This window comes from Nerophis ophidion, linkage group LG21, assembly GCF_033978795.1.
Source record: "Nerophis ophidion isolate RoL-2023_Sa linkage group LG21, RoL_Noph_v1.0, whole genome shotgun sequence".
In the NCBI taxonomy this organism is placed as follows: Eukaryota; Metazoa; Chordata; class Actinopteri; order Syngnathiformes; family Syngnathidae; genus Nerophis; species Nerophis ophidion.
In genome coordinates, this window is record NC_084631.1 from 46194023 (window position 1) to 46221873 (window position 27851).

Genomic DNA, 27851 nt, shown 5'->3' on the forward strand with positions numbered 1-27851 from the left:
CGTCTTGTACAGCGGACATTTTGTTTTGGTCCCTTTTGCAAAACCCAAAGGTCCACTGTTGAGGACGTTGGCTGTCAGGAGGCGATGATGACACACATGTGGAGCAGAGAGCACAGCTGGAGGCCAGACAACATCTCCCTTTCATCCCCTCCCTCCTCTTTGTCCTCCTGCTCACATGTCAGTGCAGGTGACATCCGCCCCCCCCCCCCAGCCCAGCGATCAAGTTGCCTTTGGAACAAAACAAAAAACCCGAAGCTACGACTTGGGATTGTTCGCCAGAAACAGGAGAAACCTTGAAAGGGAAATGTCAAGATAATCTCTAGGGGAGTGTTCTGTACTCCTGTTTTAATGCATGCTAATGTTAGCTAGAAGAGTTGTTGTCATGGAATGAATGGCTCATCTTCCCACATATAATATAATTATGTAACGTTGCTTCAATTTCTTCACAGTTAATTATCGATTCTTTTAGGCTCATGCTAAAAAAGCTCAAGATGAATTAAACATTTGAATATGTTCACAGTGTTATCAGTGGAAATGAATATTAGAATATTGTATGCATGAGACCTTCTTTTCTATTCCTTAATGTTAGTTGTTTTTTCTGGTAATACTTCATTCAAGTTAAAGTAGCAATTTTTGAATTATATTTTTATATAGCGCTTTTCTCTAGTGACTCAAAGCACTTTACATAGTGACACCCAATATCTAAGTTACATTTAAACCAGTGTGGGTGGCACTGGGGGCAGGTGGGTAAAGTGTCTTGCCCAAGGACACAACGGCAGTAACTAGGATGGCTGAAGCGGGAATCGAACCTGCAACCCTCAGGTTGCTGGCACGGCCACTCTACCAACCGAGCTAAACCGCAATGATTGTCACACACACACACACACTAGGTGTGGCCAAATTATTCTCTGCATTTGACCCATCACCCTTGATCACCCCCTGGGAGGTGAGGGGAGCAGTGAGCAGCAGCGGTGGCCGCGCCCGGGAATCATTTTTGGTGATTCAACCCCCAGTTCCAAGCTTTGATGCTGAGTGCCAAGCAAGGAGGTAATGGCTCCCCTTTTTATAGTCTTTGGTATGACTCGGCCGGGGTTCGAACTCACAACCTACTCAACTCAGGGCGGACACTCTAACTCAGGGGTGTCAAACTCAAATACAGAGTGGGCCAAAGTGTAAAACTGAACAAAGTTGCGGGCCAAAGTTGAACAAATGAACCTTTTAATAGGGACCAAACAAGTTTTGCATTGAATATTGAACAAGCAAGGCTTATATAACAAAAAGGATGAGATACAGGTAAACAGGGGGGGGGGGGGTCCAGACTGAGACCAAGGGGAAAAAACAACTCATAGCCATAGTACACATTCCTCTCACATGTGTGTAAGAGGGAAACATCAAAGAAGACAAAGGACATGAAAGACATTAAAGCAGCGCCATGGAGACGAGGATTAGTGATTTAAAAGTAGCTAGCTCGTTTCCGTGTTATAACTTCACCTTTATCTTGACTTTTTTACACCAAAATGCGTCCATTTTCCCTTTTGTGGTTAAACACAGTGTCTGCTTGTAAGTACTCTGTGTGCGTGCGCTGCCGAACATGCTCCCATGCTCGTACAACCAGCAGTGTCAGGAAGTGACCTCATGCCTGCGAACCAGTACTTTTCAAACAGTATAGTGCAGTTTGTGACCCATGAGTAGCACGATACTATACTAGTAGCGTACAACCCTGGACAATCTGAGCTTTCAACTTCTAACTGCAGGTCCAGTTTTTTTTAACATTTCAATGCTTTTGATATTTGGCAGCAAGACAAAAACAAACAATATTCAAACTTGTCTTCCCAGGAGGTCGTTGGGAGGGTCTGTCTGAAGGAGCGAGGCCGGGACGTGTTGGTGTTGCAGCGAGTGACGTCCACGCTGACGTCGCCATCGGAGCGGCCCTCGCCCACGTCGTCAGGGGGCGGCTGCAGAGAGGAAGACAAAAGGTGGGTGTGGCCACCTCCGAATTAGCATCATTTAGCCATTCCTTGACCACTTCAGACGTCATTGTCCTGTTGGAACACCCAACTGCGCCCAAGACCCAACCTCCGGGCTGAGGATTTTAGCTCATCCTGACGAATTTGGAGGTAATCTTCCTTCTTCTTTGTCCCATTTACTGTCTGTAAGGCAGCAGTTGCATTGGCAGCAAAACAGGCCCAGAGCATAATACTACCACCACCATGCTTGGCAGTAGGTGTGGTGTTCCTGGCCCTAGTGTGTGAATGTTGTCTGTCTATCTGTGTTGGCCCTGCGATGAGTGAAGTGAATTATATTTATATAGCGCTTTTCTCTAGTGACTCAAAGCGCTTTACATAGTGAAACCCGATATCTAAGTTACATTTAAACCAGTGTGGGTGGCACTGGGGGCAGGTGGGTAAAGTGTCTTGCCCAAGGACACAACGGCAGTGACTAGGATGGCAGAAGCGGGAATCGAACCTGCAACCCTCAAGTTGCTGACACGGCCGCTCTACCAACCGAGCCAAGCCGCTATGAGGTGGCCACTTGTCCAGGGTGTACCTCGTCTTCTGCCCGAATGCAGCTGAGATAGGCTCCCGATACCCCAAAAGGGACAAGCGGTAGAAAATGGATGTTGAATGTGGAAAGGTTTGAATTGGTTGAAAAATGTGGAAATGGTGGGAGTTTAAAAAAATGGACAATTCATTTTGAACGGTAAAAATGTCCTTGAAAACTGGAATTCTTGGAAATCCGGGACTTTGAATTGTTGAAAGGAAAACACACAATGTTGAACAGGCTGAATATTTTGGAGTTGGAACAGTTTGAATTGGATGAAAAATGGGAATTTCGTGGAAATTTGGGAATTTCGGGAAAAGTTAAATTTTTCGGAAAATGTTAAAAGACTAGAATGGTCTGAATGAGTTGAAATGGTTGGTGTTGGAATCTTTCAAATCGGTTGAGAAATGTTGAAGTAGTAACGTTTTTAATTGAGAAATGGTATAAAGGAATTTCAGGAAAACTGGAAAATGTTTTGCCAGTTGAAGACACAATTCTGTTTCTGATTAAGAGGAATGTTTGGACGGTGGAACGGTTGAAGTGGGTTTAAAAATGTGGAAGGACTAGTCGCCAGAAAAAAGGAAATTCAGTTTGAATGTGAAGGATGAGTGGAATATGTTGAAGGTGGAATGGTTTGAATCGGTTGAAAAATGTGTAAATGGTGGAAGTTTGAAAAATAGCCAATTCATTTTGAATGGGAAAAATGCCGGAAAACTGGGAATTCTTGGAAATGCGGGATTTTAAATTATTGAAGGAGAGCAGCCTGAATATTTCAGAGTTGGAACAGTCTGAATCGGATGAAAAATTTGGGAGTTGTGAAAGGTTTGCATGGGGGAATAGTTGAAGTGGGTTGAAAAATGTGGAAGTAGTAGTCGCCATAAATTCCTGGAATGTTTTTGAACTTGAAAAAAATGATAGTTTGAATTCCCAGGATGAATGGAATGTGTTGAAGGTGGAATGGTTTGAATCGGTTGAAAAATGTGGAAATGATGGAAGTTTGAAAAATGGCTAATTAATTTTGAATGGGAAAATGTCCCTGAAAACTGGGCATTCTTGGAAATCCGGGGTTTTAAATTGTTGAAGGAGAGCACACAACTTTGAACAGGCTGAATATTTCCAAGTTGAAACAGTTTGAATCGGATGAAAAATGGGAATTTGGGGAAAAGCAGATTTTTTGGGAGAATGTTAAAAGCCTGAATGAGTTAACATGGTTGGTGTTGGAATTTTCCAAATTGGTTGAGAAATGTTGAAGTCATAACCTTTTTAACTGAGAAATGATATCAAGGAATTCCAGGAATTTTCGGGAAAACCGGGAATTTTTCCAGTTCAAAAAACAACTTAGTTTCTGATTAAGAGGAATGTTTGGATGGTGGAACAGTTGAAGTGGGTTGAAAAATGTGGAAGGACTCGTCGCCAGAAAAAATGGAATTCTGGGAAATTCTCTGGAAATTTTTTTTACTTGAAAAAAACGATAGTCTGAAATGGTTGGTGTTGGAATGTTTCAAATCAGTTGAGAAATGTTGAAGTAGTAACGTTTTTAACTGACAAATGGAATCAAGGAATTCCTGGAATTTTCGGGAAAACCTGGAATTTTTTGCCAGTTGAAGAAACAACTCTGTTTCTGATTAAGAGGAATGTTTGGATGGTGGAACAGTTGAAGTGGATTGAAAAATGTGGAAGGACTCGTCGCCAGAAAAAAGGGAATTCTGGGAAATTCCTGGCATTTTTTTGATCTTGAAAAAAATGACAGTTTGAATGTGGAGGATGAGTGGAGTAAGTTGAAGGTGGAATGGTTTGAATCGGTTGAAAAATGTGTAAATGGTGGAAGTTTGAAAAATGGCCAATTCATTTAGAATGGGAAAAATGTCCCTGAAAACTGGGAATTCTTGGGATTTTAAATTGTTGGAGGAGAGCACACAACTTTGAGCAGGCTGAATATTTCCAACTTGGAACAGTTTGAAGCGGATGAAAAATGTGGGAGTTGTGAAACTTTGAACAATGTCTCATTAATGTCGATGGGAAGTTCATAGAAATTTGGGAATTTGAGGAGAAGCGGAATTTTTTGGAGAATGTTAGAAGACTTGAATGGTCTGAATGAGTTGAAATAATTGGTGCTGGAATTTTTCTAAACAGTTAAGAAATGTTGAAGTAATAATCTTTTTAATTGAGAAATTGTATAAAGGAATTCCAGGAATTTCGGCAAACCCGGGAATTTTTTGCCAGTTCAAGAAACAACTTTGTTTCTGTTAAGAGGAATGTTTGGACGGTGGAACAATTAAAGTGGGTTGAAAAATTCGGAAGTAGTAGTTGCCAGAAAAAAAGGGAATTCTGGGAAATTCCTGGAATTTTTTTGAACTTGAAAAAACTGATAGTTTGAATGTGAAAGACGAGTGAAATGTGTTGAAGGTGGAAAGGTTTGAATCGGTTGAAAACATTTGGAAATGGTGGAAGTTTGAAAAAATGGCCAATTCATTTTGAATGGGGAAAAATGGTCCGGAAAACCTGGAATTCTGGGAAATCTGAGAAATGGTCCAGGGAAAATCTGCCATTCCTGAATAGGAAGAACAGTTTGGAATTGGAAGAGTTTGAATCAGATGAATGTGAGTGTGAATGTTGTCTTTCTATCTGTGTTGGCCCTGTGATGTCCAGGGTGTACCCCGCCTTCTGCTCGAATGCAGCTGAGATAGGCTCCCGCGACCCCAAAAGGGACAAGCGGTAGAAAATGGATGGATGACTCGGATGAAAAATAAGGAAGGTAGAGCGCGCCAAAATCTGGAGAATAAAGTGAATTTTGGCGTAGAAAAGCATGTGTGAATGTTTTGGAGCATTGCCACAATAATGGCTACTCACCTGTGTCAAACTACATTCACATAGCTTTTTCCTACAGTTTTTCTTCCTGACTGTACCTTTTGCTGCGTGTGTTGTTTGTGTGGTGAGACTTGAGGCGACATACCTGAGGGCGTGTCGGGTGAAGTGTGTGCCAAGGAAGAAGAGTTCCCTCCCAACGCCGTCTCTTCTTCTTGCTGCTGTCAGAGAACAGTCTTGATCTTCCCAGCTTGTGGTGGACCAGACAGCAGGCCTGGTTCCTTGCGGTCTAGCCCACCGGGGAGCTCTCTTCCTGGGTGTGCGGCACGCAGGCAGGAGCATGACCTCCGCACAGTCCGGCCATGAGGATGACCACCAGGCCAGCGACGCTCGCCAAGGCGGAGGAAGACCTGGACGACCATGACGAGGAAGAGTACGGCCAATGCGACAGAGCCGGGCGCGCGTTCGACGTTCCCTACTTCCGCTTCATCGATGAAGACGAGCAGGAGATGGAGGCGGCGGGGGAGAGTTGGTGGTCCAGTGGTGAAGACTGTGCTGCCTCTTGCAGGTATGTGGTGGTGTCTGGGACGCCGCTCAAGATCCTGGAGCATCTGCTGAGTGACCTGCAGCTGGACCACCAGAGAGGGGCGCCGGAGAGCAGGGACAGCGGTAAGTTCATGTTGTCTACTTTTTCCATACGGGTGTCCCCAGCAGATATCGATGTCGGTCCGATACCGGCAAAAAACCCAAAGTGTAACATGATATGTATCTTTGATAGAAGCAGTTAACATCTAAATGAGCACACAAGGTTGCTCTTTTCTTGTGTTTTAGTGAATTTACAAAAGGTAAACATGGCAGGGGTACGAGCAGCTTGCAGCTACACAACAGCTAAGCACACAACAGCACACGAGGTAGACATACGTAATAAGTGTTCTTAACTGAACCATTTTGCAGTCTAAAACAGCACATTAGTCCATCAAATAAATATAGTTGTATATTATTGACACATACAAAGCGGAGTAGAAAGTATCCAGTAACAATCGTGTCCGCATCAGTCAATTTATGGCTTCAATTATAGGGAGCATTAGCACTCCACTTGATTGGCATCAATCCGTCATAAGGTTTGTATGTTTCATAACTCTGTTATCTTCACAGTAATTTCACTTGATCAAATCTTTTCTATCTTTCCACACTACAAAATATCTAAATAATGTACTATGATTCCTGCTAATCTCGTGTCAGATTAATATCAGCATACCAATCCTCAAGGCTCCAATATTGGTATTGAAAGTGAATAAATTGTGTACGGTGACCCCTATTTTTAGTAAAAATAAAAATAATTTTACACAAGATTATATCATAATCTTGTGTAAATTTGAATTGAATTGATGCTGTCGAAACATTTGAATCAGATTAAGGACTGTGTTGCTGTGGATTATTTTCTGTTATCAAGAATAAACCTCATTCCTATTTACAGTACTTTATATTAATTTTCTTTCGATGATCAAAGTGTTTAAAGACAGGAAGAGAATACATATGTATATACTCATATACATATATATTCATATATATATACACACATACATCTATAACTACACGTATGCATGTGTATAGATACACATATGCATATATATATATATATATATATATATATATATATATATATATATATACACATACACATATGTATGCATATAAATATATATATATATATATACACCTGCATATGGTTATAGATTTATATATACACTTATATATACATATATGCATATACATAAATAGACACATACATATATATCTACACATATACGTATATATACACATGCATATATATATATACATACACATATATGTATATACATACACATATATGTATCCATATATATACACAGATATGCATATACACATATATATACATATATATCTACACATATACATGCACATGCATATATACATACATGCATGTATATATATATGCATGTATGTATACATACACACATACGTATGCATATAAATATATATATACATAGATATGCATATACATATATATACACATATATGTATATATATACATCCATGCATATACACATACATATATTTCTACACATGTATATACCTATATACAGTATATATATATATATATATATATATATATATATATATATATATACACACATCTATGCATATACACATACATATATATCTACACATATTCATATATATACTGTATATACAGTATATGTATATATATATATATACACATACATATGCATGTACAGATATGCATATATATTTATATATATATGCATATGTGTGCAAATGTATATATATGTCTATGTATATTTACATATAAACATTTGCATATATATACACTTATACATACATATGTAAATATACATGCAGTTAACATGTTTAACATGTTCTTGTAAACAAACATTTATCCACCTAATGTGAAACTGTTTGTGTCATTGTGTATTTCAAGGGTTGAAAGAGACCTTCATGTGCACAATAGTGTCAATAACATATTTGGCAAGAGTAGTTGTGTTTTTTGCAAAATACCAAGCAAACTTTCCACACGTTCCAATGAATCTTGAATGGCGAGCAACAAGCTAGAACAAAACCTAACATGCTTTTGTGTGCGTGCTTGCATTATTCAGCACTCAGGCTGCATTTTGCTGCTTGTCAGCCAAGTCAGCGCCTGTTGAGGTGAGAAGTATTGGAAAGGTTAAACGCTCTAATAGCCCAGTGAAGTGAGTCCCTCAGGGCCGCGCTGCAACAACACCTTGTGTCGGCTTTTAGAAGCAAACATCCTGCACATTATTAGGCATCAAGCCCTCAACTAATGTACAATTCCGATACATGCTCTATTACATACCACACCAAAAAACACTTTCTTGATTGAAAAGCAATTTCCCAGCATGCACCTGGCAATTGTATCCCGCCGGAAGACAAATTTAAGCAAGAATTGCCGCTTACAAAAGCAGTCAACAATAAGTTTGACCTTCACAAAGTTAACAGTTGCTCACGGTCCTGCTAATGATGTAGTTGTTCATTTACCAGTATAAATTACATTAGAACTAATTAAATCTATTGTTCTAAATAAAATGTTTGTATGCAGTGTTGTCAGTGTTCTATGAAAACTATTTGTCGAATACAAAAATTATGGCCAATAGCGAAGACAAATCCATAAATTAGCTGCACCATTTTATAAGCAAGTTCAAAGTGTGGGGGGGAAAAAAATGCAAAAACTTCCTTATTTGGTCCTTGGTGGCGCCATAGCACCAAAAAATAACACATTTTCTCTGTCTTTGGTCTATGAAAACTATTTGTCGAATACAAAACATAATGGCCGTTAGTGAAGACAAATGTATAAATTTGCTGCACCATTTTATAAGCCACCGAGTTCAAAGCGTGGGGGGAAAAATGCAAAAACTTCCTTATTTGGTCCTTAATAGCGCCATAGCACAAACAATAACACATTTTCGCTGTGGGTGTTCTATGAAAACTATTTGTCGAATACAAAACATTATGGCCGTTAGCAAAGACAAATCCATAAATTAGCTGCACCATTTTATAAGCGGCAGAGTACAAAGCGTGAGGGGGAAAGTGCAAAAACGTCCTTATTTGGTCCTTGTTGGTGCCATAGCACAAAAAATAACACACTTTTTCTCTCTGGGTGTTCTATGAAAACTATTTGTTTAATGCAAAACATTATGGCCGATAGCAAAGAAAAATCCTTAAATTCGCTCCACCATTTTATAAGCTGCAGAGGTCAAAGCGTGGGGGGAAAAATGCAAAAACGTCCTTATTTGGTCCTTGATGGTGCCATAGCACAAAAAGTAACACATTTTCTCTGTCGGTGATCTTTGAAAACTATTTGTTAAATACAAAACATTATGGCCGATAGCAAAGAAAAATTCATAAATTAGCTGCACCATTTTATAAGCCGCAGAGTTCAAAGCGTGGGGGGAAAAATGCAAAAACTTCCTTATTTGGTCCTTAATAGCGCCATAGCACAAACAATAACACATTTTCTCTGTCTTTGGTCTATGAAAACTATTTGTCGAATACAAAACATTGTGGCCGTTAGCAAAGACAAATCCATAAATTAACTGCACCATTTTATAAGCCGCAGAGTACAAAGCGTGAGGGGGAAAGTGCAAAAACGTCCTTATTTGGTCCTTGTTGGTGCCATAGCACAAAAATAACGCACTTTTGCTCTGTGGGTGTTCTATGAAAACTATTTGTTTAATGCAAAACATTATGGCCGATAGCGAAGACAAATCCTTAAATTAGCTGCACCATTTTATAAGCCGCAGCGTACAAAGCGTGGGGGGAATGCAAAAACTTCCTAATTTAGTCCTATCTGGCACCATAGTACAAAAAATAACACATTTTCTCTGTCAGTGTTCTATGAAAACTATTTGTCGAATACAAAACATTATGGCCGATAGTGAAGACAAATCCATAAATTAGCTGCACCATTTTATAAGCCACAGAGTTCAAAGCGTGGGGGGAAAAATGCAAAAACTTCCTTATTTGGTCCTTGATGGTGCCATAGCACAAAAAGTAACACATTTTTTCTCTGTGGTTTTTCTATGAAAACTATTTGTTTAATGCAAAACATTATGGCCGATAGCAAAGAAAAGTCCTTAAATTCGCTCCACCATTTTATAAGCTGCAGAGGTCAAAGCGTGGGGGGAAAAAATGCAAAAACTTCCTTATTTGGTCCTTGATGGTGCCATAGCACAAAAAGTAACACATTTTCTCTGTCTGTGATCTTTGAAAACTATTTGTTAAATACAAAACATTATGGCCGATAGCAAAGAAAAATTCATAAATTAGCTACACCATTTTATAAGCCGCAGAGTTCAAAGCGTGAGGGGGGGGATGCAAAAACTTCCTTATTTGGTCCTTGGTGGCGCCATAGCACAAAAAATAACACATTTTCGCTGTGGGTGTTCTATGAAAACTATTTGTCAAATACAAAACCTTATGGCCGATAGTGAAGACGAATGTATAAATTGGCTGCACCATTTTATAAGCTGCAGAGGTCAAAGCGTGGGGGGAAAAATGCAATAACGTCCTTATTTGGTCCTTGATGGTGCCATAGCACAAAAAATAACACACTTTTTCTCTGTGGTTGTTCTATGAAAACTATTTGTTTAATGCAAAACATTATGGCCGATAGCAAAGAAAAATCCTTAAATTTGCTCCACCATTTTATAAGCGGCAGAGGTCAAAGCGTGGGGGGAATGCAAAAACGTCCTTATTTGGTCCTTGATGGTGCCATAGCACAAAAAGTAACACATTTTCTCTGTGATCTATGAAAACTATTTGTTAAATACAAAACATTATGGCCGATAGCAAAGAAAAATTCATAAATTAGCTGCACCATTTTATAAGCCGCAGAGTTCAAAGCGTGGGGGGGAAAATGTAAAAACTTCCTTATCTGGTCCTTATTAGCGCCAATCCGACAGCTTCTCCACCTCTTCCTGATATGCAGGCTCGTCTCCCTCCAAGATGAGCCCCACAGCGGTGGTGTCATCTGTAAATTTGATGATGGAGTTGCTGGAGTGTGCAGGTGTGCAGTCGTATGTGTAGATGGAGTAGAGAAGGAGGCTCAGCACGCAGCCTTGTGGACAGCCGGTGCTGAGGTACAGGCTTGATGACATGTGGCGACCCAACTGCACCCTCTGGGGGCGTTTGGATAAGAAGTCCTTGATCCACATGCAGATGGAGTTCCATAGACCCAGGTCTGACAGTTTGGACACCAGTCTATCAGGTTTAATGCTGTTAAATGCCAAACTATAATCCACAAAAAGCAGCCGCACGTAGCTCCCCCCGTCTCCAGGTGACCCAGGGAGGAGTGTAGGGCTGTGGCGTCCTCTGTGGACCTGTTGGCTCTGTAGGCAAACTGGTGTGGGTCGAGCTCGGGAGGAGGACTGAGGTGATATGGACCAGCTTCTCGAAGCACTTCACAACTATAGGTGTAAGTGTAACTGGACGGTAGTCATTCAGGCAGCTGACAGAGTTCTTCTTCGGCACCGGGATTATTGTGGAAGTCTTCAGGCAGGATGGGATGATGGCCTGAGAGAGGGACTGGGTGAAGATCTTCATTAATACTCAGTCCCTCAGTACCTGTCCTGAGTCCCCATCTGGGCCCGTAGGCTTCCTCGGGTTCACCGCCCTCATGTTCCTCCAGTCCAGTGGTTCTTAACATTGTTTGAGATACCGAACCCGGCAGTTTCATATGCGTGTTCACCGAACCCTTCTTCAGTGAAAAATAAAACATTTTTTTTTATTTTTTTTATTCAAGACAAATGTTTTTTTACTGGTGCACAAAATGAACCGAGCACCAACATTATCATCTTCATAGAACAAAACCAACACATTGCATGAACTCACAACAAATCACACACATCCAAATCAGTCTGACTTCTGCTGTCCATAAAGCCGATAGGGAGAAGTTTTTATTCATACGATGAGTCGGGTGTGGCTCCGTCAAACCCCTGAGGCTGACTCGCCGAACCCCTAGGGTTGGATCAAACCCAGGTTAAGAAGCACTGCTCCAGTATTAGGGTGCGGCTGCTGTGGGTGTTAGGTGGTAAGCTGGTAAGGGTGTTAGGTTTGGGTGTTGTGACGGCTGCAGGAGTCTTTTTTTCTCGAATCGGGCGAAGAAGCTGTTTAACTCCCCCGCTCGAGAGGCGTCGCTGTCAGCCGAAGGGTTACTGGGTCTGAAGTTGGTCATGAGTTGTATTCCTTTCCATACCTCCTTGGTGTTGTTGCCCTGCAGGTGGTCTTCCAATTTCCTCCTGTGCTCAACTTTGGCCTCTCTGATGCCTCTTCAGGTTTGCTCTGGCAGAACTGTAGAGTCTCTGGTCCTGCGCTTTGAAGGCACTGTCTCTCTCTTTGAGTAAGCCCTGGACTGTTTTGGTCATCCAGGGCTTCCTGTTGGGGTAGACCCGGATGGACTTGTCCACTGTGACAGTGTCTATGCAGTGTTTGATGTTCCCCAGGACCGCTGCTGTGTACTGCTCCAAGTCTTGAGTTTTCAAAAACTGTGCAGTTTGTTGTTTCAAAGCAGTCCTGCAGCTGTTCCATGGCTCCCTCCGGCCATGTTTTGATGGTTTTGGTTGTGATAGGAGCACTTCTCCTTGTTGGTATGTAAGCTGGTATTAGGAGCAGGGACATGTGGTCAGACTTGCCTAATTGGGGAAGTTGTTTGGCTCTATATCCATGTTTTATGTTGGAATAGACTTTGTCCAGTGTGTTAGCTCCCCTGGTAGCACACTTCACATCCTGGTGAAGTTTGGGGAGCACTTTTTTCAGGTCGACATGATTAAAGTCCCCCGCTATGATGTGGACTACGTCAGGATATTTGTTCGGTTGTGCACTGATTGTATCGTGCAGCAGAGCTAGCGCCGTGCTAGCGTTAGCATCGGGAGCTACATACAGTACATGTTAGTGACCAGGACAGCAGAGTGCTCCCTGGCTAGATGGAAGGGTCGGCATTTAACTAATATATTCCAGATCTTGGGAACAGTGGCTGTTTACTACCTTTGAACCTGAAGTCCAGTTGTTGTTTAGGTGGGTTAACAATCCACCCCCACACCGCTTGCTGGTAGACTCTGCGTTTCTGTCATGTCTGTGTGCCGTGTGACCGGTTAGCTCCATGCTAGCGTCTGGGATTGCGGATGTTAGCCAGGTTTCCGTAAAGAATAGAGCGCAGCTGTCCATCAGTTTTTTGTGCTACACGAACCCTCACCTCGTCCATCTTGTCCTCTTCACCATGAGGAGTGAGCGATTTAGCATTAGTCCAGAATAGACTTGGTATCGCTGATCTGTTCGGGTTCATCTTTAGTCTGGCTAACAAGCCGCCTCTTCGGCCACGGTGTCTCCGCCTTGCCGGGCACGGTAGCCATGGAGCTCCAGGGCTACGTGCTAGCTCTTGCAGGATGTTGTGTCGGCTCATAAAATCCACCAAAATAACCTGCTCAGACCGCAATCCAAGCTCCAAGAAATGGTTTCGGCTGCACATAACCTTCGCCCAGCAGGTTGATGTCTGGGCTAATAATAAACTATATAAAAACAATATAAACGATGCACTTAAGGGGAGGGCCTGGGACGTCGTGTCCATCTTTATGTTGTCCAAATTATTTGTCGAATACAAAACATTATGAATACGAAAACATTCATGTATAAATTAGCCGCACCATTTTATAAGCTGCAGAGTTCAAAGCGCGGGGGGTCGGTGCAAAAACGTCCTTATTTGGTCCTTGCTGGCGCCATAGCACAAAAAATAACACATTTTCTTTGTCGGTGTTCCATGAAAACTATTTGTCGAATACAAAAACATGAATGTAAAAATGATCCGCACCATTTTATAAGCCGCAGAGTTCAAAGCGTGGGGGGGTGGTGCAGAAACTTCCTTATTTGGTCGTTGTCTGACTCGCAGCATAATGTAACTCACTGATAATTATCCACACCTTTCTCTCCAAGTGCTGCTTTATTATCTCCTTGTGGTGGCTGACATCAGCGTGGCGGACATCCCCCCCCCCCTCCCCCCCAGTCGCACTTCCTGCCGGGCGATGATGCGTTCAGGGGCCTGCGGTTCACTCGGAGCCACGACGGGACGCTCTCTCCCCACCGGCTCGGTTTGACCTCATTGCCGAGGCGCTGCTTGACAACTGCCGTTCCTCTGCAGGCGCTCTCAGGGTCCTTACAGGTTCTTGCTGCCCTTGGACACCTTTTTCTTGGTCCATTTCCTCTTCCAGTAAGTCTCCAGCAAGTCCAGCTGCATTTGCGCCAGTCGCTTCTCTTCCATCTTTTCCCGATGCTTCTCCCGTTCATTTTCCATCTTGTGCTCGGCGATGTCCTGCTGTATTTCCTGGTAGAGTTTCTTCTTGGCCAAGGCCTTGTCCTGGGCCGTCTGTTCCAGCTCCTGCTCGTACACGCGGTCCATGTGCTTCAGTATCCCCTGCTCGTCCTCCTTCTGCCGCCTCTCCTCGTCCTTGTTCTTCTGCCTCTCCACGATTTGTCCGTCCAGACCCTCCTTCATGCGCAGGTTGCAGAGCAGTCTGTGCCGCAGCTCCTCCGCCTCGGGATCCCACGCTTCTTTCTGCTGGCCCCTGGGGTCCGAGTCCGACTTGGCCTTGCCCGTGGCCATGCTGTCGATGGCCTTGATTTTGGCGATGACTTTCGAGGGGTCCATGCGAGTGGGCGTGTCTGGTAGGATGTGTGTTTTCTTGAAGGGGTTGACCTGGAACGTGGTGTGCGGCTTGACAGATCTCTCCGCCTTCAGGAACATTTCGGCGAGAAATCTGTCCCGGTGGACGAAATTGACTTCCTTTTTGTCGTCTTTAGACATGTTGACTGGACTTCGTGGGGCTTCCAATAATATCCAAATTGTCGATAAGACTTGCGGCACCGCGAAATGTCGATTAGTGTTGCAGGCGCAATAGGGGTGATGCATTCAAGGGCTGCACTTCATTTGTAACAAAGGCACAGGTGATGCCATCGTAAATGACATCATCCGCCCAACATGTTCCGTTTCTGTTGATCGTCTTCCTGCTGTCACTCCCGTTTTTTTTATTTCGCTAAATAAGAATCAGAAATACTTTATTAATTAAAATGTTCAGCACAATCCCATTCAAGATCAGACAAACTGTGCAGGGAGACAGAACAGGATCTGCCAACTTCCCGCGCCCCCTTACAAAAAAAGGTGAGATACAGGTAAACAATGAGACAAAAAATAAAAAACTCTTTGCTAAATAGCAAAAAATGTATCTCTTTGGTCATTTATTAACAAGTATACCATAGGGCTGTTCCAATGCCGATATTTTAGTACCGGTATCAAAATGTATGTCGATACTTTTCTAGATAAAGGGGACCACAAAAAAAATATATTAAATAACATATATATATTTTATTGATTAAGCAGTCGTTGTTTCAAACATCCGTTTGTACTGTGGCACTTAAAGATGTATTTTAAAGAAAAGTGCGTAACAAATGAAATCTATTATTGTTATTTCCAGGAGGTGTTGTGGCGTCCCACTCTGTTCTGCGGTCCTTGAACGCACCGTAAAAATGATCACTCTGTTTCTAAATAAAGGGAACCACAATAAAAGATATTAAATAATATATATATAAAATAATTTATCCATTTTAATGATCAAGCATTCGTTGTTTTAAACATGGTTTTGTACTGTAGCACTTAAAAATGTATTTAAATGAAAAGTCTATAACAAATAAAATCTATTATTGTTGTATATTATTTCCGGTGGGCATTGTGGCGTCCCACTCTGTTCTGCGGTCCATGAACGCACCGTAAAAATGATCACTCTGTTTCTAAATAAAGGGCACCACAGAAAAATATATTAAATAATATATATGAAATATTTTATAGTTTTTTCGTTGTTTTAAACGTGGGTTTGTACTGAAGCACTTAAAGATGTATTTAAATGAAAAGTGCATAACATCAAATCTATTATTGTTGTTTATGATTTCCGGTGGGCGTTGTGGCGTCCCACTCTGTTCTGCGGTCCTTGAACGCACGTCATATTGCAGTCTACACGTTTCTCTTCTGTGTGACTGCCATCTACTGGGCACACTTATCATTTCACCATGTACCAAATTAAATTGCTTCAAGGTCGGTAAGCACAAACATAAATATTCCATACATTAGTCTGTTGACTAAGTATGCAGGAAGTAGTCTTTGCCATAAAGGTAACGTGCCAGTCTCGTATTTTGTTGCGCCCTACAAAGTGTTTGTACTGTACGTATTGTATTCATGACACGCTGCGCCAGCAACTTGAGGGTTCCAGGTTTGATCCACGCTTCCGCCATCCTAGTCACTGCCGTTGTGTCCTTGGGCAAGACACTTTTCCCACCTGCTCCCAGTGCCACCCACACTGCTTTAAATGGAACTTAGATATTGGCTTTCACTATGTTAAAAGCACTTTGAGTCACTAGAGAAAAAGCGTTATATAAATATAATTCACTTCACTTCTCATTAGGTGCACCGGTTTATGCGGCGCACTGTGGATTTTTGAGGAAATGAAAGGATTTTAAGTGCACTTTTGTCAGGTTCAAACACTGAGGACATCTATTAAACAAGACAAGAGGCAAAGAATTCAACAGAGACAGAATTCAATGTGGTTGAGTGAGGAGAAACGTATACATCGGTGCCCGTGTTCAGTGTCAAAAGATTGCACGCCTCCTCCTTGATTTGGACTTTCCCTGACCACATGTCAACAGCTGCTTCCAAAGAGACAAGGTCGGAAACAGTTCACAGAAAAGGTCCTAAAACGGTTCAAAGAAGAGGCGCGTAAAAGAGTTCAAAAAGAGGTCGTCTGGAACTTGGGCGGATCCTGCCTTCTCTCCGCTTTCTAGTTCTTGGGTTAAAAAAATATAGTAAAATAATAGTTAAAAAATAAATGAATTTATTCAAACCAGTGAAGAACAAGTCTTTAAAATATTTATCTCTCTTATAATTAAAAATGTTGAGCAAAGCGAGACCAGCTTGCTAGTAAATAAAAAAATAGAGGCAGCTCACTGGTAAGTGCTGCTATTCGACTCATCTGGTCCTTATGGGCGACCTGGTGACCCCTGCTGTTGGGTGTGTTTACAGTACTGCTGCCGTATGTTGAACAGGCTCCTGTGTTGGCCTCCTCGCGTGCACACACAACAACAAACACACACACACACACACACACACAACAACACACACTCACAACAAAGAACAGCAGCAGATTAGCACCATCAGTTCGGCATGTAGACTCTTCCCTCCTGCCTCTCGTGAGAGATCAAGGCCCCCCAAGGTCAGAGCTGGAGGAGTTTTTCATCAGGGTGCTGCTTTTGTGTATGTGTGTGTGTGTGTGTGTGTGTGTGTGTGTGTGTGTTGACGCAAATGGATCTTCATGATCCCAGCCAGTGTAGCAGGAGAATAGTAGACAGGCGCGGATGAAATATAAATGTAAAATATTGAAATATTGTAGCGGACGGAGGCAGCACGAGGAGGACAATTAAATTGTCAAATTAATTTCATTTACAGCCATGGTGGACAGAAATATTGAGACTCTTGAAGGAAGAGAGCCCTGCCCTAAACCCTGTGTTACACGCAGGGAATAAAATCAATCAATCGATCAATGTCTTTTTATATAGCCCTAAATCACGAGTGTCTCAAAGGGCTACACAAGCCACAACCACATCCTCGGTTCAGATCCCACATCAGGGCAAGAAAAAAACGCAACCCAATGGGACAATGAGAAACCTTGGAGAGGACCGCAGATGTGGGGGAATTTTACAGGAAAAAAATAAATAAATAGAAAGTAGTCGTTTTTTGATTTACAGTTATATGCTATTAAAGTGAAGTGAAGTGAATTATATTTATATAGCGCTTTTCTCTAGTGACTCAAAGCGCTTTACATAGTGAAAGCCAATATCTAAGTTCCATTTAAAGCAGTGTGGGTGGCACTGGGAGCAGGTGGGTAAAGTGTCTTGCCCAAGGACACAACGGCAGTGACTAGGATGGCGGAAGCGGGAATCGAACCTGCAACCCTCAAGTTGCTGGCACGGCCACTCTGGGCGGTTTAGCTCGGTTGGTAGAGTGGCCGTGCCAGCAACTTGAGGGTTGCAGGTTCGATTCCCGCTTCCGCCATCCTAGTCACTGCCGTTGTGTCCTTGGGCAAGACACTTTACCCACCTGCTCCCAGTGCCACCCACACTGGTTTGAATGTCACTTAGATATTGGGCTTCACTATGTAAAGCGCTTTGAGTCACTAGAGAAAAAGCGCTATATAATATAATTCACTCTACCAACCGAGCTATACCACTGTGCATTTTCATATGTATGTATATATACTGTTTATATACTGTATATGTATATATGTATATGTATATATGTATATACATATATAGTACAATTGAATGGAAAACTTGCTTTGAAATCATAAGTCAAACAAGTATTTTTTTTATATGTTTGGAAAGCATGCTAATATATTTGTGGCTGTGTTGGATACTATTAAAGTTGAAAAGTTATGCAATTAAATGCAGTATATTTATTTTTTCTATTCAAATGGAAAAACCTAATACATATAATGGGTAAATATAAGACACTTTACTGACTTTTTTTCAATGAGGTGGTGGGCCAGCTCTGCCCCCCCCAGCCTTGAGTTTGACGCGGGTGCGGTTGTGCAACAAACTCACTTCGCATGTGGCGTCTGTCTGCAGTTTGTTCTGAACAATTTCTCTTGGGGATCAATAGAGTTTGTCGAAGTCTACAATGACATAAAATAGATCAAATTGTGTATTATTGGATTGATAGTGGTGCCGAACCCAGACCACGGTATCAAAGGGATGGCTACATCCTCATGTATGGTCACGCCCCTACTGTGTCTATATTTAAAGAGACGTTCATCAATTCTTAACGTCCTGGACTGTGCTCTCTCGTCTATAATTGATTTCCTGGGCCCCTGCCTGACATTCAAACACTGCTGATGATGGCTCGTGAAGCAACTCTCTCAAGAACGTCACATAACAACTCTCTCAAGAACGTCACATAACAACTCTCTCAAGAACGTCACATAACAACTCTCTCAAGAACGTCACACGACAACAACCAACTCTTTCAGGCAGCAGATGGTTTGCTTCGATTGTCAGCTTCGTCGTTCCCCTTTAAAATGTCCAAGCCCTTGGTTTGAAACCTTCAGGACTTTGCACAAAATAACCTTGCAAGTGGCAAACTTAAACTGCGTAAGATCCAAACACTTGTTCCAAAGCCAAACTTATTTATTTATGACATGCATCATTTCATTAGGAGGCCGAGGACTGAAACAAAGGAGGAAGCCAAGGTGATTAGTGACCAGGAGAGATTTTCTTCTATCCTTTGCCTGCTCGCCCTAAAGATTTGTAACTCAAAGTAAAAACTTTGCAACTTACTGTGAGGTTTTTTCTCCCAGGATGCAAACGGACTATTCCGGACAAGGCTAGCAGGTAGGAACATATTTAATGATCTTCACTCAAAAAGGTACAAAAACGGATCGCACTTGGAGTTAAAGTAAATACTTAGCATAGACTGTGGCATAGGAAGAAACAAACAAACTGTGGCATGAAACAACTAGCATGACTATGGACACAGACCTGAAAACGAGCAATGACGCCAGGCTGACTGACTGGACAGGCGGTTTAAATAATTAGTCTCTTGATTAGAGCCAGGTGAACGTCCCAACACCAGCGGCAGGTGAAAATCATGCGCAACCATGGCAACCAAAACAAACAAGTGCACAAAAAAACAGGAACTAATGGAGTTAAACTAACAGAACATAAGGAAAACATGATCCCGACCACGGATCATGACAAAACTATGTAAGACATTTCCCCTTCTGGGGTGTTTGAGTGGTAATTATTCAGATTAGATCACAGGTGTCAAACTCAAGGGCCGGGGCCAGATTTTGCCTGCCACTTCATTTTTTACTAAATGTATTCTTTCTTTCTATTTTGTGAGCAATAAAAAATATGTACTCTGTGATCGCAAATTATGTTAACTTAAATCTTGTCTAATTGTGCAAAAATATATTATCAATAGAGATGTCCGATAATGGCTTTTTCGGCCGATATCCGATGTTCCGATATGGTCCAACTCTTAATTATCGATTCCGATATCAACTGATACCGATATATACAGTGGTGGAATGAACACATTATTATGCCTAATTTTGTTGGATGCATTAAACAATGTAACAAGGTTCTCCAAAATAAATCAACTCAAGTTATGGAAAACAATGCCAACATGGCACTGCCATATTTATTATTGAAGTCACAAAGTGCATTATTTTTTTTTAACATGCCTCGAAACAGCAGCTTGGAATTTGGGACATGCTCTCCCTGAGATAATCCTGATACCCACTACAACTATGGGAAATACTATACTTTGACTTTCACAGAGTGCATTTTTTTTTATAACATGCCTCAAAACAACAGCTACAAAAACAATGAAGGCACATAGCTTCAGTCTAAAGTATACTAGAGTAATAAAGTAAACAATAACATAGTCCTCCTTTAGTGCCTGGCATACTGTATAACAGGAAATTATAAACTGGGCTCAATCTGCCCTGCTCTAATGTATTTTTATGAGTAACACAAATGTTCTGCAAGCTGGTGGTGAGTGCTTGAAGTGGCCTCCCAGTCAGTCAGAGCTTCTGAAATGCTGCGTTGAGACAGGGCATCCCCGTTCACTGCAACCTGCAAAGTGTGTGCCATCCAAACTCCACCGTAGCCTTTGCCATACTGCGTGCGTTGTCCCTGACCGCAACGTGGGTTTTCACCCCGAGGTGTTTTTTGTTTTATTTTTGTTTTTTCTCGGCAGTCTTTAAGCGACAACTGTATGGTACTACTTTTTTTGGTGTTTGCTTTTCATCTATCTCCCGCTTGCATTCAAGGTGTATCGCCTTTTGATTTTTGAAGAGGTGGGAGATCAAATCGCACTTATTAATGTAAGTCTTGGTTCCTCCTCGCATAACCAACTTTTTGCAGTCAATGCAAATTGCCAGTTTTTTAATCCGTCAGAAACACTTTAAAATAATCCCAAACCATAGACATGGTGTCGTTAGTCACAGAGAGAGCTCGCTTGTTAGCCACGGCTCCAGCACCGGCAACAACACACTCTTGTTTTTGTTATGTTGATGAGGTCATCAAGCGTCGCCAGTAAACCTCTCATGCTGCAGTCGTCAACTCCTGTGTTGTGTGTGGGGGGGGGGGCTGCTGACTGGAAGACACAGCTGCTCCGTACTTTTTCTTACGTCTGTAAGCCGCGTTTTAGAAAGTCATTCATTTTACTTTTTGAAACCGATACAGATCATTTCCGATATTACATTTTAAAGCATTTATCGGCTATTTATCGGCTATTTATCTTTAATTATCAATCATTTTAACCATTTTTTAAATAGAAATAAATAAAAATAATGATTTCAAAGCAAGTTATCCATCAAACTGTGCAATGTACGTAAAAATAGCAATAGATATCATGGTCAAACTCTGAAATTTTATGTGGTTTTTACGGCATTTTTCTCTAAATGAAAAAAATAACTGTACTTTTTTTTACTGTAACAAACTGGTGCCGTTTTGGCATTTACAGTAATACACCGAAAAAGTTATACTTGTTTATTAGTGGTAAAAAAACTGGCAGCTTAGTTGCCCAAATTTTACTGTATAATTGCAGATTTTGTTTACAGTAAAAAAAACAAATGTGAGTTTTACCGTAAAATTCTGGCAACTGAGCTGCCTTTAATTTTTTTAACATAAAAACAGCAGTACTGTTTTTACATTTACAGTAATATACACTACATTCTGAGGTGAAATTATTGCAAATTACCATATTTTTTTTTTTTTACATTTTAGTTTAAAAAAAATCTACTAATAAGATGCATTAAAAAATGGTGTAATAATAGTATTCACTGTTAGAAGCAGCCCTCTGGGGCCAAACATAACTGATGTGGCCCTCAGTGAATACAACTTTGACACCTCTGGAATAGATCATTGGTGTTCTTGTATAAACAGTAAACATGGTACGCTGAAGCAGCTACACAGCAGCTAAGCACACAAGCTACTGTAGACGTTAAGTGTCCTTAATTGAACAATATTGTAGTCTAAAATACCATTTTTGTGAATATAAACAAGTATCAAATAATTATTGTTGCATCTTCTTTACATTTAAAAAGGTTTTGAGGCAAAGATGTATTACAAATGATCCAGTAACAAACGTTTCCGCATCATTGAACTTACTGAGACATGAGCTTAACTTCGGAACCACTAGGTGATGCCAAAAAATGTTGTTGTTGTTGTTGTTTTATCCAGCCACTCAGGCAAATCATATTGTTGATGTTGATGCCTATATCTGCTGTACATATTTACTTTACAAAAGAGAAGTGTGGGATACTTAAGTCCAGAAAATTTCCGTCTGTCCGCCGTTGTTTGTTTTGTAGTCAATAATCGCCTTTTTTTCTGTTCTCTTTTGTTACATTCATCCTCCGCTGTTGCCATTTCTAATTTAAAGTAGCATACAGTTCTAACTTCTATCTGTCAGTGGACTCGCTATGGAAGGGCTAAAAACTATGTGTACATGTCAGGTTCAAACACTGATGACATCTATTAAACAGACAAGAAGCAAGGAATCATGCAGAGACAGTTTAGCTCTATAAAGGGGAGACCTGTTGAATCTCAGTAAAACAAGAATAATGTTATGTGATAATAGTAGAAAAGAAAGTCAAATACAAATTGACGGAGTAGACATTGAAAGGGAAAAGAAAAAACATTTTTGGGTGTAATAATAAATGATAAAATGAATTAGAAATCTCATGTAAAAAAATGATGAAATTGTACAAATCTTATGTAAAAAAATATACAACATAAAGTGGCAAGAAACACGTCAATAATGAATAAAGCAAAACATGTTCTAGACCAAAAATCATTTTCTATTCTCTACTGCTCACTAGTGTTACATATCTCAGTTATTGTGCAGAAATATGGGGAAACACTACAAATGTGCACTTCATTCACTAACCGTTACAAAAAAGATCAATTAGAATAATACATAATGTTTAATATAGAAAAACATACAACCCCATTATTTAAAAAAAAATCACAATTATTGAAATCCAACGATTTGGTGCATTAGCAAACATCTAAAATGATGTACAAAGCAAACTATGACCTGCTAGCCAAGAATGTACAACAATTCTTCCCAACAAAAGAGGAGAAATATAACCTTAGAGAAAAATGTCATTCAAAACATTTGTACGCACGCACAACACTAAAAACCTTCAGCACACAGTATGTGGAATTAAATGATGGAACGGATTAAGCAAATAAATCCAACAAAGCATCAAAAGGATTCACTTTAAGAAACTCTTCAAACTACACGTTCACAAAGTTCACAGAACGTTGAGATAGATTATTTATATATTTAATATGTATTTACTTTCTATTGTATAATATTTATTTACTAATTATTATTCACTTCTCTGTTACAAAGAACAAGGAAATGGGATAAAATTGCAATAGTATGAAAAGGGGAAGGATTAAATAAGCTCTGCCTCTTCTTACTCCTTTTTGGACGTGCTGGAATGAAACAACTGGAAATATGTGATGCACTACTTTGTATCATTTGCATGTTCCGAATAAACTGAAACTGAAATAATATCGGTATAGTCCAACATCAAGGCTAAAATATCAGTAGTATCGTAAGTGGAAAAGTCGTATTGGGACACCCCTAAGTAAAATATGTCATGATTAATACCGTATTTTTCGGAGTATAAGTCGCTCCTGCCGAATATGCATAATAAAGAAGGGAAAAACCATATATAAGTTGCAAATTTATTTGATAAAAGCCAACAGCAAGAATAGACATTTGAAAGGCAATTTAAACTAAATAAAGAATAGTGAAGAACAGGCTGAATAAGTGTAGGTTATATGAGGCATAAATAAGCAACTGCTATGTTAAGCTAACATATTATGGTAAGAGTCATTCAAATAACTATAACATATAGAACATGGTATACCTTTACCAAACTATCTCTCACTCCTAATCCATAAATCCCATGAAATCTTATACGTCTAGTCTCTTACGTGAATTAGATTAATAATATTATTTGATATTTTACGGTAATGTGTTCATAATTTCACACATAAGTCGCTCCTGAATATAAGTCGCAACTATGAAAAAAACTGCGACTTATAGTCCGAAAAATACTGTACTTTAATTTGTAGAATATACCCTCACCAATATAGCAGATGTATGAATTGAGGGTGTGCTTTACTGCCCAAGCTGACATGTGGCGGATCTTTGAAATGCTTTTTTTCTGCCAAGTGTTGACGTGGCTAATGAGGTGTTTGTTGTGCTTCAGAAGTGCTGTTGGATGACTTCCTGTTGACCTACCTGGTGTTCATGTCCACCCAAGACCTCTGTCAGGCCCTGCTGGGACAATATCCTTCATGACACACACACAGGTTGTTGTTCGGTACTTGTGGGGACCAGCCTTTCTCCAGGTTGTGGAGGCCTAACAAAAATGGTGTAAAATGTCCACTGGCCAGTTAGTTCATACACGTCTTTAAATCTCTGGATTGATGAAGTCATGTGCTGATCATACTTACTGGGGACTCTGGGGAATATAGTTAATATGCTTCATGGGGACCACATTTCAATCATTTAGCATAATTCACACACATTTAGACATGACTACTGAGGACCATTTAAAAAATAATAATTAAATTAAATTAAGGTTTCCCTTTAGACCAGTGGTTCTCAACCTTTTTTCACTGATGTACCCCCTGTCAACATTTTTTTACTTCAAGTACCCCCTAATCAGAGCAAAGTATTTTTGGTTGAAAAAAAGAGATAAAGAAGTAAAATACAGCACTATGTCATCAGTTTCTGATTTATTAAATTGTATAACAGTGCAAAATATTGCTCATTTGTAGTGGTCTTTCTTCAACTATTTGGAAAGAAAAATATACAAATAACTCAAAACTTGTAGAAAAATAAACAAGTGATTCAATTCTAAATGCAGATTTCTCCACGTAGAAGTAATCATCAACTTAAAGAGCCCTCTTTGGGGATTGTAATAGAGATCCATCTGGATTCATCAACTTACTTCTAAACATTTCTTCACAAAAAAATAAATCTTTAACATCAATATTTATGGAACATGTCCACAAAAAGTCTAGCTGTCAACACTGAATATTGCATTGTTGCATTTCTTTTCACACTTTATCAACTTACATCATATTTTGTTGGAAGTATTATCCAATAAACATATTTATAAATGATTTTTAAATTGTTGCTATTTTTCAATAAATATATTTATAAAGGATATTTGAATTGTTGCTATTTTCAGAATATTCAAAAAAAATCTCACGTACCCCTTGGCATACCTTCAAGTACCCCCAGGGGCACGCGTACCCCCATTTGAGAACCACTGATCTAGGGGACCTGGTTTTTTTTTGTCCCCATACCGTCAGAGGTCCCTCTAAAGGTGACTGTGTAAAACAGAGCCATGTCCGCATTAAGTCAGCATTGCCAGAACACACACACACACACACACACCTTTCCTTGACGACTCTCACCTACAGCAGCAGCAGCAGCAGCGGCCAGCAGGAGGGCAAGGACGCCCTCTTCAGGAAGCGCAAGGTCCTGCAGCTGGTCTCCCACTGGAGCCGCCTCTACAGGGACTTCCTGAAGGAGGAGGAGCATGTTCGGGGCTTCATGAAGGTACCCCACAACACTTGTCTTCACCCCACTCTTTGGAAAATGTGCCTTTAGATCAGGGGCCGCAGACTGAAAAGTCAAAGTAGGCGGGGGCCGTTTTGGGATTTTCTTATTTTGCCGACAGAAAAAGGCTAAAAACAGACATTATTAGTATTTTAAGACACAACGGGGCGGTATAGCTCGGTTGGTAGAGTGGCGGTGCCAGCAACTTGAGGGTTGCAGGTTCGATTCCCGCTTGTGCCATCCTAGTCACTGCCGTTGTGTCCTTGGGCAAGACACTTTACCCACCTGCTCCCAGTGCCACCCACACTGCTTTAAATGGAACTTAGATATTGTCTTTCACTCTGTAAAGCGCTTTGAGTCACTAGAGAAAAGCGCTATATAAATATAATTCACTAACTTTGTGTCAGCTTTGTATTATAGCCAGCAAATCAAATTAAGATGATTATCTTTCCATCAATCCATCTTCTTCCACTTATCCGAGGTCGGGTCGCGGGGGCAGCAGCCTAAGCAGGGAAGCCCAAACTTTCCTCTCCCCAGCCTCATCAATCATCAATCATTGTTTATTTATATAGCCTTAAATCACAAGTGTCTCAAAGGGCTGCACAAGCCACGACGACATCCGCGGTACAGAGCCCACATAAAGGCAAGGAAAAACTCACCCCAGTGGGATGTGATCCAAATCTTCCCGGGGGATCCCAAGGTGTTCCCAGGCCAACCAGGAGACATAGTCTTCCCAACCTGCCCTGGGTCTTCCCCGTGGCCTCCCACCAGTCAGACGTGCCCTAAACACCTGCCTAGGAGGTGGTCAGGAATATTATTTTTTTCTTTACAAATCGATTTTTTGGGCAAATTTTCGAACATTCTTAGTGTTGTTTTTTCCCCGTGTAAGAATATAATAAGAATAATAATAATAATAATACAAATGTTTAACTGCATAACAGTTTGTCAAAACTTCTGCATGTATCAAAATATTAATGTTGTCATTTTTTCTAATGAATTGGTTCATAAGTTAGTATTATTTAAAGTTTTGATGAACTAACTAGACTCTCTTTGATATTTCATTTAGTTTTTATTTCAAAAGCTTCTAATATTGTAGATCAGGGGTGTCTAAACTTTTGAATCTTTTTTTTAAATTCTAAAAACACATATGTATTTGTGTACATACAACTTTGTGTTGTATATGACTTAGTATATTACAATTAATCATAAATTGGGCTAAAAACAGATGCTGTTAATATTTTAAGACAGGACTTTGTGTCAGCTTTGTTTAATAACTGGCGAATTACATTAAGATTATTTATAAGTAAGAACATTTCAGCTTTTTTTCTTTACAAATTGATTTTTTTTGCAAATTTTCTAACATTCTTACTGTTGTTTTTTTCCCCATATAAGAATATAAGAATAATAATAATAGTATGATTGTTTAACTGCATGACATAGTTTGTCAAAACTTCTGCCTGTATGAAAATATTAATGTTCGGTTACACATTTAAGTGTTTATTATTTTTCTAATGAATTGGTTCATAAGTTAGTATTATTTAATGTTTTGATGAACTAACTAAACCCTCTTTGATATTTCATTGTAATTTTATTTTGAAAGCTAATATTTTTGATCAGGGGTGTCTAAACTTTTGAATCTTTTTTAAAAATTCCAAAAACATATATGTATTTGTGTACATACAACTTTGTGTTGTATATGACTTAGTATATTACAATTAATTATTGGTCTAAAAAAAGATGCTATTAATATTTTAAGACAAAACTTTGTCTCATCTTTGTTTTATAGCTGGCAAATTACATTAAGATTATTTATGAGTTAGAACTTTTCAGCTTTTTCTCTTTACAAATCAATGTTTTGCTCTTCTTCAAACATTTTTACTGTTGTTTTTTCCCTATGTTCAATAATAATAATAATACGATTGTGTAACTGCATGACAAAGTTTGTCAAAACATCTGTATCAAAATATTAATGTTCACTTACACTTTTAACAGTGTTTATTATTTTTCTAATGAATTGACTCATAAGTTAATATTATTTAATTTTTTGATGAACTAACTAAACCCTCTTTGATATGTATTTTTATTTTTATTTTGAAAGCTTCTAATATTTTAGATCAGGGTGTCTAAACTTATTCCACTCAAGTTTTTATCTTTTTTTTTTGTAAATTCTAAAAACATGTATTTGTGTTCTTACAACTTTGTGTTGTATATGACTTAGTATATTACAATTAATCATTAA

At 39.9% G+C, this 27851-nt stretch overlaps 1 protein-coding gene across 3 annotated transcripts in view; it reads left to right on the top strand.

The window, feature by feature from the left end:
• The window catches only part of rapgef5a (Rap guanine nucleotide exchange factor (GEF) 5a), a 137943-nt gene that overhangs the window by 74217 nt on the left and 35875 nt on the right, over positions 1 to 27851 (top strand). For 2 of the 3 annotated variants that reach the window (XM_061882797.1, XM_061882799.1), the window contains exons 10-13: positions 1837 to 1976; positions 5915 to 6015; positions 24249 to 24327; positions 25468 to 25612. In XM_061882797.1, coding sequence (XP_061738781.1) covers positions 1837 to 1976; positions 5915 to 6015; positions 24249 to 24327; positions 25468 to 25612 — 465 coding nt within the window. The remainder of the gene's footprint in view (positions 1 to 1836; positions 1977 to 5914; positions 6016 to 24248; positions 24328 to 25467; positions 25613 to 27851) is intronic. The other variant, XM_061882798.1, reaches the window with a different exon arrangement.